The sequence below is a fragment of the Anopheles nili genome, chromosome 3 (genome assembly GCF_943737925.1).
Source record: "Anopheles nili chromosome 3, idAnoNiliSN_F5_01, whole genome shotgun sequence".
Lineage (NCBI taxonomy): Eukaryota > Metazoa > Arthropoda > Insecta > Diptera > Culicidae > Anopheles > Anopheles nili.
Window position 1 is genome coordinate 7,406,205 of NC_071292.1, and position 14,627 is coordinate 7,420,831.

Here is a 14,627-nt window from a genome sequence, read left to right on the forward strand (position 1 = left end):
GAGCGGCAGTGTGCTGGAAAGATGTCGCTCCCTTCCGGATTGGCAGCTTGCGCGAAGCAACGCTTTTATTATTTGCGTGCGTTCGTGCGTACCCGCGGTTGTGAAGTTTTCCCACCCCGGAGCGTTCCCGAAAGGGAAGCGGTTGTGCGAACATGCGGCAGGGGATGAGAAATAAATTAAGCAAAGCGTTCCATTAATTTGCCGCCGTTGTGTTGTGATTAAGTTTTGATTAGCTACGGATGATGGCGTTGTGGGGTGACTGCTTTTTTGTGGCTCATTTTGGAAAAAGTTAAGCAGTGTACTTTCGACACTCCGACCGCGTGTGTGTGGGTGTGTCGTCTCGTATGCAGTGCTCTTAGCGATGGTGCTGGGAAAAACGCATCCCATACGAATGACATCGCGACGGCACGGGAACATATGGAGCCCGCCGGGCGGAGACCACCACAGGCGGATTGTTTGCGGTGACGGTTGATGTCGCATGGGAGTAATTTTACGAAATTGATTTGTGGTATTCCATGAAAAGTTACTCCATTAGCAGCCACGGAGAGTGCTACACGCGCGCCGGCGCTCGTATTTGTTTCTGTCGGTTCAGTATGTTGGCTCCGAAAACTTTTCAACGATGCCCATATTTGTCCACCCGCTTCCACTTCGAGGTGGGTTCGAGCGTGAACACACAATAAACACACCCGAAAGTGGTGCTGGCACGAGGCTGGGGTAGCATTGTGGGTGTGCATGTTGGCACCCGAAACATAAAAATCTGCTCACCGCAACAGCCCGGCGTTTGGGGTGACGGTCAGGTCGGGCTGCAGTTGGAACTGGAGCTGAAGAGGCCCACCAAAAAAGAATCGCGATATTTCTCGCTACCAAACACATAACAGTGAATGAGAATAGCCCCAAGAAGCGTATAAAGTGACAAAACATCGGTAGCGGCAGCTTGTTTTCCTAAAACACAACCACCGTCACCTTGTGGCAGGAGACCAGTCGTCCCAGGAAGGAAGCTTTTTGTGGTGTTGTCGGAGCGTGGCACCGATGGAAAACGTTTGTCGTTGGTGTTCGGTGGACGCAAATAGTGCCCGACAATAGCGAGCAGATGTGCTGAGGAACGGTGAACCCATACCAAGAATGAAGCCTCCTTTCGAACTGCTGGGATTGGAAACAATGGCGTGGGATGATGAAGATGAATTTTTATCCTTCACCTCGGGAAGAGAGCCACTGCATTTGTATGCGCATCGACAAGGTTGGAGAGAAGGATCTCATAAATAACGTGACGCTGTGGAAAGTGGGAAAAATATGTTTATTTATATCACACCTTGAGGTACATTGTAACGCTGGGTTTGTTTGAATATTCACCACCATCAGATGCAACAATGCAAGGAACATGATTAGTGTCGTGTAGAACTTTAAGGGAAATTTGTCCACGTCTAGCTGGAACCGCACGGTAAAAGTTCTCGCTCGGTGAAGCCATCACAGATGAAATTCATCAAACCATGCACAGAAAGCAAAAACCAGGCTGGTGCTGCAGTGCAGTAAGGGCGTGAATGTCAGTGCACTAATGTGGCGAAGGTGATCCATTAACCCTCGTCTAGCGTTCCAGCTGGAAAAAGGAATGAGTGGGTTCCTGCACTACGGGGTGCAGTGGCTTGATGAATGAAGCAGCAAATTATGAACACCTGCGGTTGAACGAGCGGCTGCGATTCCTTCCGCTAGACCGGCGCGATAGCTTCCGAGCCAGAACAAAGATCCATTACTGGCACATTCCTGTGGAACCGGAGTGGCAGCCCACCCGGTGGGGTCGGCTTTTGGAACCGGGAAAATATTCCACCACCTGACCCAGCGAAGGACGTGGTGATTATGATGATGAGAAGTACTTTATCTTTCCATCAAAGCGCATTCCTCACAGCATTCTCGTTGCAGCAAGCGCGTGTTGACGAGCTTTCGTTGACATGACGACCAGTTTTTATCCCTCGTACTGTCGCCAGCTGCTGTGACAATAGTTCCGATGTTTATACCTGAAAGAGTTGGACGCTCGTATTGCGAGACCTGACGCTTGAGAAGAATGCATTACTTTAAGCAGCCAGCAGAGCGGGACCTAATTGGACCCAACGTTTACAATCTGTGGCATACTTCTGTTGGTGCATACGAAGGTGGCTTTAAGGTGGCTACAATGCACCATTGCGGATGGATTTGCGCTTTCGCTTGTCGTTTCACGGTTTGTACGCGTGCATTAATCGCGCTTGTACAATGGAGAACTTTTGCAACGATCGCCTGTTTTGGGTGGAATTAGCAGAACGATGATTTGAAGCCCTCTGAGACGAGCATAAGCCTCATCGATGGTGCTCGCCAAGTGGATTATCTTTGCCACTGGGCAAGAGCGTAGAGCTCTGCTTTCAATGGTCGCGAATTCCGTCCGACCGGACCGACCGATACTTCAGGAATGTAAGGTACGGTGATACCGCCCAGATACGCACTCGTCTTAACACCGGGCATTTCGAATTCGCGAACGGGACCGAGAAGCAGCACCGACCAGCACGACCACCATCGTCGGCACGAACGAGGCGAAAAGCAGCACCTTTCTCTAATGCAATCTAATAATAATCCATTGAATGCACTTTTGTCACGACTGCGAGTCGAGAAAATTTGCATATAAATTACATTTTCATAAATTAATACGAAATCGGGCGACATAGATATTCCGGAAGCTATAATCTATTTATCTGCGAAGCTTTGGACGGAAAACGGATAGCTAACGTGCCACGTGCGCTGAAACGAGACAAAAAGCGAACGAGGTGAGCTCAACGGAAGTAGAAGGCGAGCGAGAGCACGATACAGCTGCGTGTGCCAGCAAAACCGGCCATGATGCTGATGACGATAATATGGGAAATGCTCTCGAGAAGGATACGGTGAGTCGTTGAAGTGGCACTGCTCTGTCCGTGCTATGCGACTGCGTGTGTTTCTGCAGGCTCTGCTCTACAGGAGGTCTTCATTTTGGCACGAAAGCGAATGTCTTTGAAGCCGCCCTACGAACCAAAGTGTTAATTTCGTGCCTTGGAAGAGAAGGTACGGAAAACGGAATAAATAGCATGCCTCAATCTGTAGGAACCCTCCGAAAACGTGTCATGAAGTTACTTTGTACTCGTGATATTTCTATGTTCTTTTTCAATGCACAATGCATTCAGGGAACAACGGAAATTTAAAATAAAATTCAAGCTCCTCCTGCTTCGGGTCTGAATACGGTTGTACGGGGAGATAATTACATCGCATTGCTGCAGCAACGTTTTGCAATTGTCAGCATTGAATCAGAATCGTAGCCATGGTACGATAGTCTAATTGGGACCGTGTAAGCGCTGCACTGAAAATAGCTAATGAGCCCCTTTATGTTCATCGGCGTTTTTTGTTGCATTCAAGCACCATACAAAATGAACTAAAACATACTTTAACGAATAGCTATGTGGAATGCAAGATCAACGCCAAGGTATGAACATCGGTTGGCATTTGAAATATGTTACCAGACTGAAGCTGAATTATGACGGTTGCATGTCATGAAACAGGTGGATTTGAAACTTTGCAACCTGAATAAGGTTGCAGCCGGATTTAAGCTACTTTTGTGATCGTTAATGTGAGACAATGGAACATTTTGTAGGGATTTTTACTTCCTATCGGTGTCTTGTCGTACACTAACGTGTAACAAGTGGATCGTTACAGAAGCAAAACGTGGCATGATAGTAAATGAGTTTCACAAAAGCAGCTCAATCACAAGGCGAGCAGATAAAGCAGATACTCGCGAATATCCCGAACATCGTGAGGTGGTATAAGCCATCGCTCTAGCTGTGAAGATAATGGCATTAAAAATGATTGGCCTTTTTTGCAAGCAAAATGATATTTTATTATAATGAAGGACAAAATTATACGATAAACCGTTGGGTGGAGGTTCCGTTGCTTAACGCTAGTAGTCCTGATGGTGATGACGAAGAGAACGATGTTGTCTTTCGCTCGGTCATATTACAATACGGCAGAAAAGCATGTTTTTGTGCTCCGCTGCAAGGCATTCAAAGGAAAGTGACAATGTAAGCACCAATGCACTATTGTGGCCGGCAGGGAGAGGTTTGCCAGAGAGCAAAAACGACACAAGCGATGATGGATTATGCCGCTTAGCTCCTTTCTCTCCGCTCGGCATGTCGAAATTGGGTCAACTGTGATTATGCATCGAAGCGTGTGAGGATGGAGAAGCATAATATGGCTCGAGTGTACGTGTGCCCAAAGCGTCTGGACTCGGCGCGTGGATGAGGATGAATTTTATACGAGCTACCGTCTAGACGCGAGGAAATGCCCCGGGACGATTAGTATGATATTGTGCGCCTGGAAATATTCGGCATGTTTGCTAGATTTTAGGCGTACGAACAAAATGGGCGTGCCCGCATTACATTGAATGATGATCGTCTTGTAAGAACTAGAGAACATGCAATCTTCTCAGCAAAAGCAAAATTGTGTCACTCAAAAATGATTATTCAACATGCTTTACTACAGAGGATTGTAATGATATTTTCCTGTTAGATCATTCAATCCTGTGCCTATTCAATGGTAATAGCTACAGTCTGTGCTTGCTAGAGACCAAAAAATGTTAGCGGGAAAAAGCGTAATTTTTCATTTTTTCCTAGCTCCTTGGTCATTAGGGCTGTGCTTTGAAATTCGATAAAGAACTAAAATTTTCCAATCACTTTGATTACTTACTATGGGTTTCCTTCGCGATTTGCAGATTGACGAAAAAAAACTGGATTTTAAACGGCACCAGGCGTCTCCATCCACACTACTTTCAACTGTGATGGAGACGCCTGGTAGTTGACACGAGTGTAGATGAAGACGCCTGTTGGCTCGTAAAATCACAATGCCTCAACCAACAAAGTTGCCAGAAGTTGTGTCTTTGTTGCATTTGACAGTTCAATGTCTCCATCGAATAGAAAAGAGGAGGGAAAGAATGCTACAGCGTGCAAGAAGCACACATTTGAAAAGTAAGAAAGCTAGCCAGAAGGATGAAGGTCTTGGCAAGCCCCTCATACTATCGATGCGATTAAATGCTTCAGTCACTTTTGATGGCAGTTTTAATAGGATCAAATTGGTTGGAATGGGCGCTGGTATCGCGTGCTGTTTGGTGATTGCGAAAGTTTTGCACCATACACAAGCGCACATACAACGCTAACGCCATGTGTTGGCCGAAGCGCCTTGGTGAGCTTTAGGGAAAGATTTTTATGATGCCGTCCATAAAACAAAAACGGTTGCTAAAGTTCTATAATGTATTTATGGTGAGTTTTTGCGCAAAAGAGAGGACGCATTTGGGCAAAAAAACTCGCTTCTCAGGTGGAACGGACAGGGCAAGAATCATTTTAAGGTTAAAGCGATACAGTACATAGCTGCCTAGAATTTCAAGTTGGTAGATTTTCAAAGTCAAACAAACGTCAATTTGATGGGGCAGATACGAAAGAAAAATTGAAATTATCATGCCCTCATCAGTAAACATGACCTCAGCTACTCGCTGCTGCTTCTTGGAAGGACAACCTTTAGCCGTTATCATAATGCACACACGTGCATGCCGATGTGGCTCATAAAAATGATTGTAAGCAATTTTGAATTTTACTGCCGCTAAAAAAAGAGCTGAAGAATGGGAACAAAAACGACCCTGCGAACGAACAAATGGCAATGCCATAATTGCCAAGTCAACCGCACAGCTCGCTCCAGTCGGGGACCTGCACGACCAAATAAAACCGATTGGAAGGTTGTTCTCATCCTCTGTGTATAAAAATGATTATGAACGATGCCGTATTATTCGCATCACAAACAGGTACACGAATGCGCTTCAAATTTACATACCACCGTCGACCGTGCGAGTGCGCTTTCCATGAGTTCGTCGTGTCTCCATGGAAGTGAAACTCGCCCGCCAGACGAGCTCGTACAAACAAGACGGAGGGGCCCTATTTGTCGACCATATTCCCATGCAAAGCTGCTCCACAGGATGGCTCGAGACAGTGTGGAACTGCACACCACGCGGAGAACGGTGGTGTAAAATTTAAAATTTATGTCGAACATCATCAAATTAATGCTCATTTTGTTTCGCCCTTCGTTTCGCTTACTGTCTTTGTGGTTGACTGACTGACTGACGGTTTTATTCCATTTTGTTTCTCTTTCATGCCGTGCTTTTGGTTTAAAAATAACAACAACAACGACAACACGGGCAAAATCAACAACCTCAACATTCAACATCATCAACAACGTCATGCCACCTCGCACTGGGTGCCTCCATTTCAACGACGTGCATTTCACAGAACAACGGAGCCCAGCAGCTTGCATCGGAAGCGACTGTTTACATACAATTAGAGGATGTAAACGACGAAATACCACTGTTTACCGAACGTGAACAGGAAACCGTCCTCGAGGGTGAGCCGATCGGCACGAAAGTGACACAGGTGAATGCAATCGATAAGGACGGCACCTTCCCGAACAACCAGGTGAGTAGTGTGACGGTGAGCCAGCTTCACCGAATGCAGCTAAGGAAGTCGAAATCGTGGCATTAGTTTCGACAGAACAAAGAGCGAACATTTTCCAGCCCCCAATTGTGGACCCTGCTGGGGTGCAATGCGGTTCGATCACGTTCCGTCCATCCATTCCCCACCGTGCTTCTTATTTTTTCCCAATCTCATTCGGGATTTTGCTGGTCCCCGACGATGAAGTTGCATTTGCGGTGTGAAATCAGACCCTAGCCTCTTATGAGATGATTTCAAAAAGCCGCAGCCACTGGGGATGGGACGTATTATGTTTACAATTTATGCGCCGGGTCCTTCCTTGCATCGCTGTGACCGTGAAACGTTTGCAATTTCTGTGGACCGGACGATCGAGCCAAGCCACAGCTGGTGCTCTCCCACACAAGACCCCTTTTTGTTGGCAAAGAAAAAGGAAACAGAAACTTGATGGAGGAAAATAATTCGGTGCACCACATTTGTGGTGGTTCTAGCGCGTGCCACCCGGACCAAATTAAATGGGATTCGTTTGCTACCCTCAGCACATAGCTACCAACGTGAAGCTAGCACCAACATCAAATATAGCAGAGGTTTCCTTCGTTGCAAATATCGCGCCATTTGATTATTTAATCCTGAACTCGAAGTCATTGCAGGCAATGCGACACTCCTCCGTCGGGTTTGCTTGAGCCTTCAACAAAGCAGACGTTGAAAGATGTTGTTTCATGATAATGCGAGGGCGATTTTTTTCATCCCAGTATTCGTGGAATCGACATCGGCAAGCCCGTTGTTCTGCGCCCGACCGACAAGCTGCACTATGCAAAGCGATGGTTGGAATCGACGCTTCTTTATGCGGATGGCTGGAGGGTTTCTGCAGGATGTTGGCCAGCAACTCGTCTTTGTAGAAGGCCGTCCTCCATGTTCGCTCCTGCTCTCGTACCGGTTGGCCGACCGTGTTTATGAGCTGTGTACAACGCAAGTCGACATTTGCTAGCACCGGCGCACCGGATTTGTCGGACTTGACCAGTTGGTTCCAATCATCCCTCACTCTCCGTGCCTGCCAGCATCGATCCTTTTTCGGAGCTTTGCTTTTTCCATTTCACCGGTCATTCACTTTTTGCCTCCTCGTAAGGATTATGAAATATTCATTTTCCCTGGGTTCGCCTTCCGGAGCAGCCCGTCGGTAGTGAAAGAGATTTCCTCCTTCCGGGCCAGTGCACACCACCGTGTGCGTGCCGTTCGCAATCCTCTCGAAAGGCACCGAGAGTTGATCAGATAAGCCTGTGCGGGGTGAACTTTTCCACCCCGTCCGCCATTGATAGGAGTGATCCAATATTCCTTCAAGACTTCCCGGAGGTGACGATGGTGTAGTGTAGTGTGAGGGACAGCAGCAGAAGCACAGTTTGACCGGATGCGCGGCAGGTGCTTGTATTTTCTACCTGCACTCTGAATCCTGATTTGCCTTCGATTCTTTAATTTAGGACGGCAATCAATACTTTTATTAGGCGAATGCCTAACTGGCTATACAAGGAACCAAAAATCGCATTGCCGTGGAATTTTAAAAGCCTAATTGGAATCTTTTGAAGGAAAGTATGCAAAAGTGGCTGTATTGGTTACTGACATTTCAAATAGACGTGCTTTAGACCTTTCTAGATTCATCTTATCTTGAATTACTCGGTTTTCGGTGAAATGACTTAATCCCCATTTCAGCGGACGAGAGAATAATGTACCTTGCATGTGGATTAAGGAGCAGAATTTGCTGATTCAAAATTTTTAATTGCTCCCTCGAGGAGTCGTTGATCATAATTGCCAACAACTACCCACGGTGCAACTGGCATCCAGTTCAGTTCCACCGACATGGATCGCGTGTTGTACGTTTCCACCCAATTGAACCCTGGTCGCAGTGTACGCAGCAAACCCGCCCGGAGCCAAGGGATTCAATTATAAAAAGGTTCGATGTTTTCTAATTAGAATGAAGCCGAAAGTTGCCCGATCCTGTCTGCAGGCGAGGGATGCTAATGAGGACACCCTCGGTGTGATTACTGTCCCGAAAGCTCGATTTTTTGTGCCTCTTGTGCCCATCGTCAGATCCCTTTTCGGGGCGGCTGGGATTGTAAGTTTTCTCGTCCGTGCCGGGTATAACGACTTCACCGGTAAAACGCCGCTCGCATGGGAAGAACGCCCTTCTTTGTCCGAGAGCAAACGGTTCGCTTCCTGCCGCTGCGTTCGATTGGACCTGTAATTACGCGTGCTAGGTGGTGGATGGTTCCGGCGAGGATTGTAGTGCAGCATGCCAAATGCAGCGATTAACGCTAATTGCTCTGTGTATTCTCCATCCGGCGCGCCGTTCGTGCATTCGTTTAATTGCAGGTGTACTACTACATCGTCGATTCGCCCCGGAACGAGGGTAAGGACTTCTTCGAAATCAACCTGCAGAGCGGTGAGATATTCACCAAGGTGGTGTTCGATCGTGAGAAGCAAGGCGCGTACGCTCTAGAAGTCGAAGCACGTGACGGTGCTCCATCCGCTCGGCCTAATAGCAATCAGCAGCCCAATTCAGGTGAGTCTCGACGTACATTCTTTCCCGTTTTATTTCCTTCCAAATATTGCTTTTACGACGGTCGAAATTTTAGCGATTTTCCTGGCCTTTACGGTGCTGGGGCGAAACGGCATCATCGAATGGCTTGTAAAAAAACGCCTTTTGCGTGTTTTGGAGCTAAACTTTTTTTTGTGTGTGCGCTATGACCTGTCCAAAAATGCAGACCACGATCGCGAGCTGCGTGAATATTTGCACGCTTCGTGATGAACACGTGTTAAATAAATGATGATGGCATAGAAATTCCGGCGCACGCACGTTCCTGTGCAAGATGGAGTTTCGTTGAACCGTTGTCCTGCAGCATCCCGCGAATGGATTGAGATGGTAAATCATTTCTTCGATGGTTTTTTTTTCACCGCGAGGATGCGTAAGCGCCGTGAAAAAGCGCATCGACATCGCAAGCGTTCGCGTTGCAATGCGTACCAAAGAGAACCAACCGAAAGAAGCTGTTAAAAAGAATGCAATTAACGATCCCTTTTTTAAAATTCATTACTTGTAAATTAATAACTTTGCGACTTGGTAAACGCGCCCGGAAGCGCCCCTGCTGAACCGTGAACCAGTGAACGAAGCGTGACAAGCGCAACAGTTTCGGAAATAAAAATTAAAACGGCAGAAAATGAGGGCAAATTCTAGTCCCTTTTTCGTGGCATTTTAAACGCTTCCTGAATTTCTTTTTTTTTCTTCACTTCTGATAAAGACGCTCCCGCACGAAGCGGCCTTCGCAGGTTGAATGCTGCCTTTTTCGAGGCAACGGCTTCTCTCCACAAAAGTAGCTAATACGATAAGCTGGCAGGGTTGAAATCTCCACTTTAACAAACGGAGTTTTTAATAAGCATGCACCAACGTGCGCAAAAGAAGCAGAAAGAAGGGTTACTTGAAGGTAATTAAGCGTTTTATTGGAACCGTTTTTATTAAATTCTTTTCTCCACCGACTTTTGGAGCAATACATCCATTTCCGGATCTCAATGGTTGGGCTTTATTTCGGGTCATCATCTAACGGTCCATCTTTCAAGCCGCGGTTCCTGGCGATGAAAATTATGAAATAATTCAAGGCTTCAATGGAAGTGACAGCAAACAAAAAACTAAGCAATCTGCCGTCGGTTGAAGAATTATGATTGATGCAACCATTATAGCAAAAAAAACTGAGTTGAAATGGTTACAAATTCTCCCTTGGTCGCCAGTAGAGATACCCCCGTAGAGATCCATTTGTTCATCATTTTTCGTTAATCAGCTTTAATGAACATTTCGCTTAAACTTTTCTTCTGCCAAACACTGCGGCTCAGTGCGAGTTCAAAGCGAAATGGGCAGTCTAATCCGCTTTGCACGTAAAGAACATTCTCATCGGTACCGATCGGTGTGAAGTGTGAAGCAAATATCTTTTCATGCCCGAGCCAGAACCGCAAATGGAAAGGGATTTGTACCACTACTGGTGACATTGACCCGAGCTTTGCAATCGGTTTGCGGTTTCAACGGTGGTCCAGTGCGATGTCCGTTGATGACGCACCTTGCCACATCCGTCCATTAAATGGCAGGTTAAATTGCGAACTCCGGTCAATCATTAAACCCGTATCATCATCCCTTCGACCGCTAATACGATGTGACGATGGGTTTTTTTTTTCTCTCTTCTAAGCAACCCTTGCTCGAGGGCCATCGCTTCAGCACGTATCCATGGGTTCGAGCCGGGATTCGTCGAACACGAGTTTCCCTCGATGGCCCGAGGGCCTGAGTCGTGCGAGAGCTCAAATCTCCTCGGACAATTTTCCGTCGTTCGACTATAAAATGAACGTTCAACGCTGCTCGGGAACACTCCACCTTGTGGCGAAAGGCTACCGCAACGAAACGAATATACCACTCCACCGTTCGATGGACCGGAAATGGGTTGCAGCGGTCTCGGCCAGCCGGAGGACTAGTCTGCCGTGCGGGTGTTATGAGCAGCCAATAACTTTTAAAATAAACACACACCCTTAAGCTGCAGCTTTTCTTGCTCCACCCGGCCCTAGGTGGCCCTCCGGTCCGTGGTCGTCCATCCGGAGGATGAGTTCCGAGCGCCGATGATCACCGGAGGAGTCGCTCCGGAAATGGGTCCGGACCGAACTGCAGACCACCGGTTTGACCTGACCCGCTGCCGGAAGCTACTGGCCTCTTTAATTTAATTCGGAACTTTTATGTCACTCCGCCCAAAGTTTATGTGTAGGTGTGGCCGTGCTCGGGTGTGACGTGGTGGATTTTGGACTAAACTGCGAGACGGAACTATTTGCTTAAAGTGGTCTCGGTCGTGATTGAGCATGTGGATGTGTGGCGGACCGGAGTAGATGAGATGGTAATTTCATATCCGAAGAAGATTGGAGGGATGTAGCCACGACCCAAGGTGGGCGTTGGTCGCACTTCCTGCTAAAGACTAATATGCACTTGTTCCGCAAGGCAAACACTCTTGAAATCAAATTCTACCTTCATGCATGCATGCATGCGTGCATTTCGTTCTCGTGGGCAGGATATGTGTCCGGAAGAACCCGACGTAACCCCTAGAGGATCTACCGGTGGGCATGTGTACGTGTAGCTTAAGGGGGATGATGATGTTTAACATGTTTATTACCAACGTCCGAGAACCGGTTCGTGGAAGCAAAGGAGCAAAAAGCGTCCGGCGTGTGTTCTTGGGACGAGCATTTGCTTTATTCATAAACGACAATGGTTGGGACTGTTAATTCCGGTGAATTTATGAGCCCGAAACCCCGCTTGTTGCGGCACCAAAAGAACGCACTGGAGAAGCTACTTTTGCGTAATTTCAACAGCAGCACCTCAGTGTCCGGTTGCTAAAGGTACGTATGTTCCGTGCGTACTGTTGCGTGTCGTTTTCGTACGAACATGAGTAAATCCCGGGAAGAAATCCGAATGCTTCTGCCGTAGTCCTGCAGCTCGTGCACCGTCTGGCGGGTAGTGTTTGCGAAGATAACGCACTTCGCATATGAACAACTTTCAATCGCCACCGTTGTGAAGGTCCAGGATAGTGTCTTCGACCGCACGTGCCCGAGAAGCTGAGAGCTTATAGTTTGGAATCCGATTCGTCAGATTCATGCAAGCTCCTCCCTAACTTTTCGCCTTATGGCCTAACCGGTGGTGAAGAACTTCCGCCGGGTCCAATATGCCGCTTGGTCCGGCTACACTAGAGCCAGTGGAGACGCACGACATGCGACAGTCGGTCGGAAAAGGTCCCCGGGCGGGTATGTCCGCAATGCATGAAAGTCAAAAATGCAGTTATGGCTTATTTCTCACTGCTCCGGCAAGCCACACTGCTGCTGTTCTCCGGTTATGTCCTGCATGCATTGATGTATTCATTCTTTTTTTTTGGTCTGTGCACACGCCCCGAATGTGCAGTGCAACAGTGGCTTTTGTGGCTTTGGGTCATCCCAGGGTCCCATGCTCCCTGGTAGCTGTGCCTTAGATTAGACATGAAAAAGTGGGCCCGGTCGCTGATGTCTTTCCCGGATTTGACCTCCCCAAAACGACCCTGTGCCTCCATGATTCGGTAGTCCAAAAGGTATGGGTATTTCGTTGGTGTGCCTGCGCCGGGTTGAATGTTCCAAAACACGGACTAGTGCGGGTCACATTTTATATTTATTTTAACTTCATGTGAAATAATAAAACTTTCCTACCGTATGCATACAAATCCGTTCCCATCAGGGCTCGACATCAGGACACTCGGCCTGTGCGGTGGTGTGTGAAACAAAAACCCACCCAATGGATCCGGTGGCTCCGGAGCAGGACAAAGTTTTGGCCCGGGACTTCAACCGAATCAAATTGGAACCGTCGATCGCTGCTCAGCTCGCGTGGAACGAACGGAACCGAGCCGGCATAAACGAGTCTTCACGTTTTCTGTCCCTTTTCCACGTGGCCAGTGTGACCCCACGCAGGCGTTGTCTCTGAGCATCCCACTAGCTGAAATCCGGTGGCCAGTGGGTGCTGCGTGATTGGGCTTTGTCTCTGACCCCCACGTGGGAGAAGCATAAATTATTATGATTAGGATTTTGCGGTCAGGTTTTTATTTGCGTTGAAATGCGCCAAAGCCCCGGCTCGGTTTGGGTTGCATGCATTGCAGTTTGGGGTCGACCAGAGGCAACCGACAAGGATGGTTCCGCAACCAACAGCGGCCCGTGGCTGTGGACAGGTTTTCAATTTTGGGTAAAATAAATCAATTTCTAGCCTGACAAGCCCGCGCTCTCGACTTGATGGCGTGGTTGCCTGTTGGAGTGATGAATTTTATTCATTTATGTGGCACACACCCATGCATAACGGAGTTCAGCCTGCCCGGCGCAAGCAGACGAATAGTTTTATGAGATTTAGTTTGTTTTGATGAGAAAATAGAGGTTTTCCAACACCCAGCATGCCGGGAAAATCTTGTTTTGTGCAAGCACATCAATTTGAAGCTTTGGACGACAGTTTTTCAGAACGTGCAAGCGCTCGAAACGAGCATGATTATCAATGTTAAGGGAACCTCTCGTATTTCAAAGGTACTATTATGACCTCGGTACCTGTCAAGCGCAAGAGTAACATTACAAAATGGCAGAAGCATCATTTACTTCCTCAGGGCTGATGAAGATGCGACACAATATTATGGCCACTGCTGCTGCACAGTCCACTGAAGCACAATTTTTAGTTTTAAAATTTATTTTCTCCCATAAGTATGTCATGCCATAACAACCGGGTAGCACAATTTAGTGGCACATTTCATTCTCTGCGGGCTGATGGAGCGACTCGACCCGCACTTGAGCAAACAGTACGAGTTTGGGCCGCCAGTATTGCATTGCACGGGTTCAATTGCGGCACACCACGGTGGAAATGTTTTCGGAGTTTGCAGCGACCCTTGATGGTATATAACATTACTCGTTGACAGTTAATTATTTTGTCGAGCGTGGCCTTACGGAGACGGATCGCCTCTTTCCGTACGACGATGTTGTGGTTCTGCGTTTGCTCAACGCTTTCTTCACCACTTATACACCTCCAGCAAATCGTTTTACGTACTTATCGCTTTTGACGGGGACAATCTGTTGGCACAAAAATAGCTGGCACCTTGGACGCGATGGGCTTCCTTTGCGACGGTGCGGTTGGCATCATTGTCGGTTGATTGGGTTTTCGGTGGAAATGAGAATGCTAGCGCACTGCACGTCCAAGGTGCACCCATTCCAGGCCTCAGCCTTGATGCACCGTCAGGTCTTCTGAGACTCACCTTGTGCATCGTCGCGGTACACTCGCGTTCGCCCGTACGTTCGCGTATCGTTTCTCGCTGTGCTTAAGGTGCGATGTTCATATTTTTCCGTCCTGGCGTGCGTCTTCGGGCGCTGCCAATCCTCACCGGGCAGTTGAGATCGGCACGAACCACAAACGCTGTGCTTGTGCTTCTTTTCCCGCCATCCAGCAGCGCAAATACGACGCGGCCGCACACGCGTTCGCGGTGCACAGCGTGCCCGGAAGTTGTGGGTCTGGAAAATAAATTTACATTTATATTAAAAACAAATATCTGTCGTGTTGTTTCG

General features: G+C 47.7%; 1 protein-coding gene across 2 annotated transcripts in view; it reads left to right on the forward strand.

Moving 5' to 3' along the window:
* LOC128723404 (neural-cadherin) overlaps positions 1-14,627 on the forward strand; it is a 166,718-nt gene that overhangs the window by 43,892 nt on the left and 108,199 nt on the right. For both annotated transcript variants that reach the window (XM_053817140.1, XM_053817139.1), the window contains 2 exons: positions 6,315-6,497; positions 8,874-9,063. In XM_053817140.1, the coding sequence (XP_053673115.1) occupies positions 6,315-6,497; positions 8,874-9,063 (373 nt within the window). The remainder of the gene's footprint in view (positions 1-6,314; positions 6,498-8,873; positions 9,064-14,627) is intronic.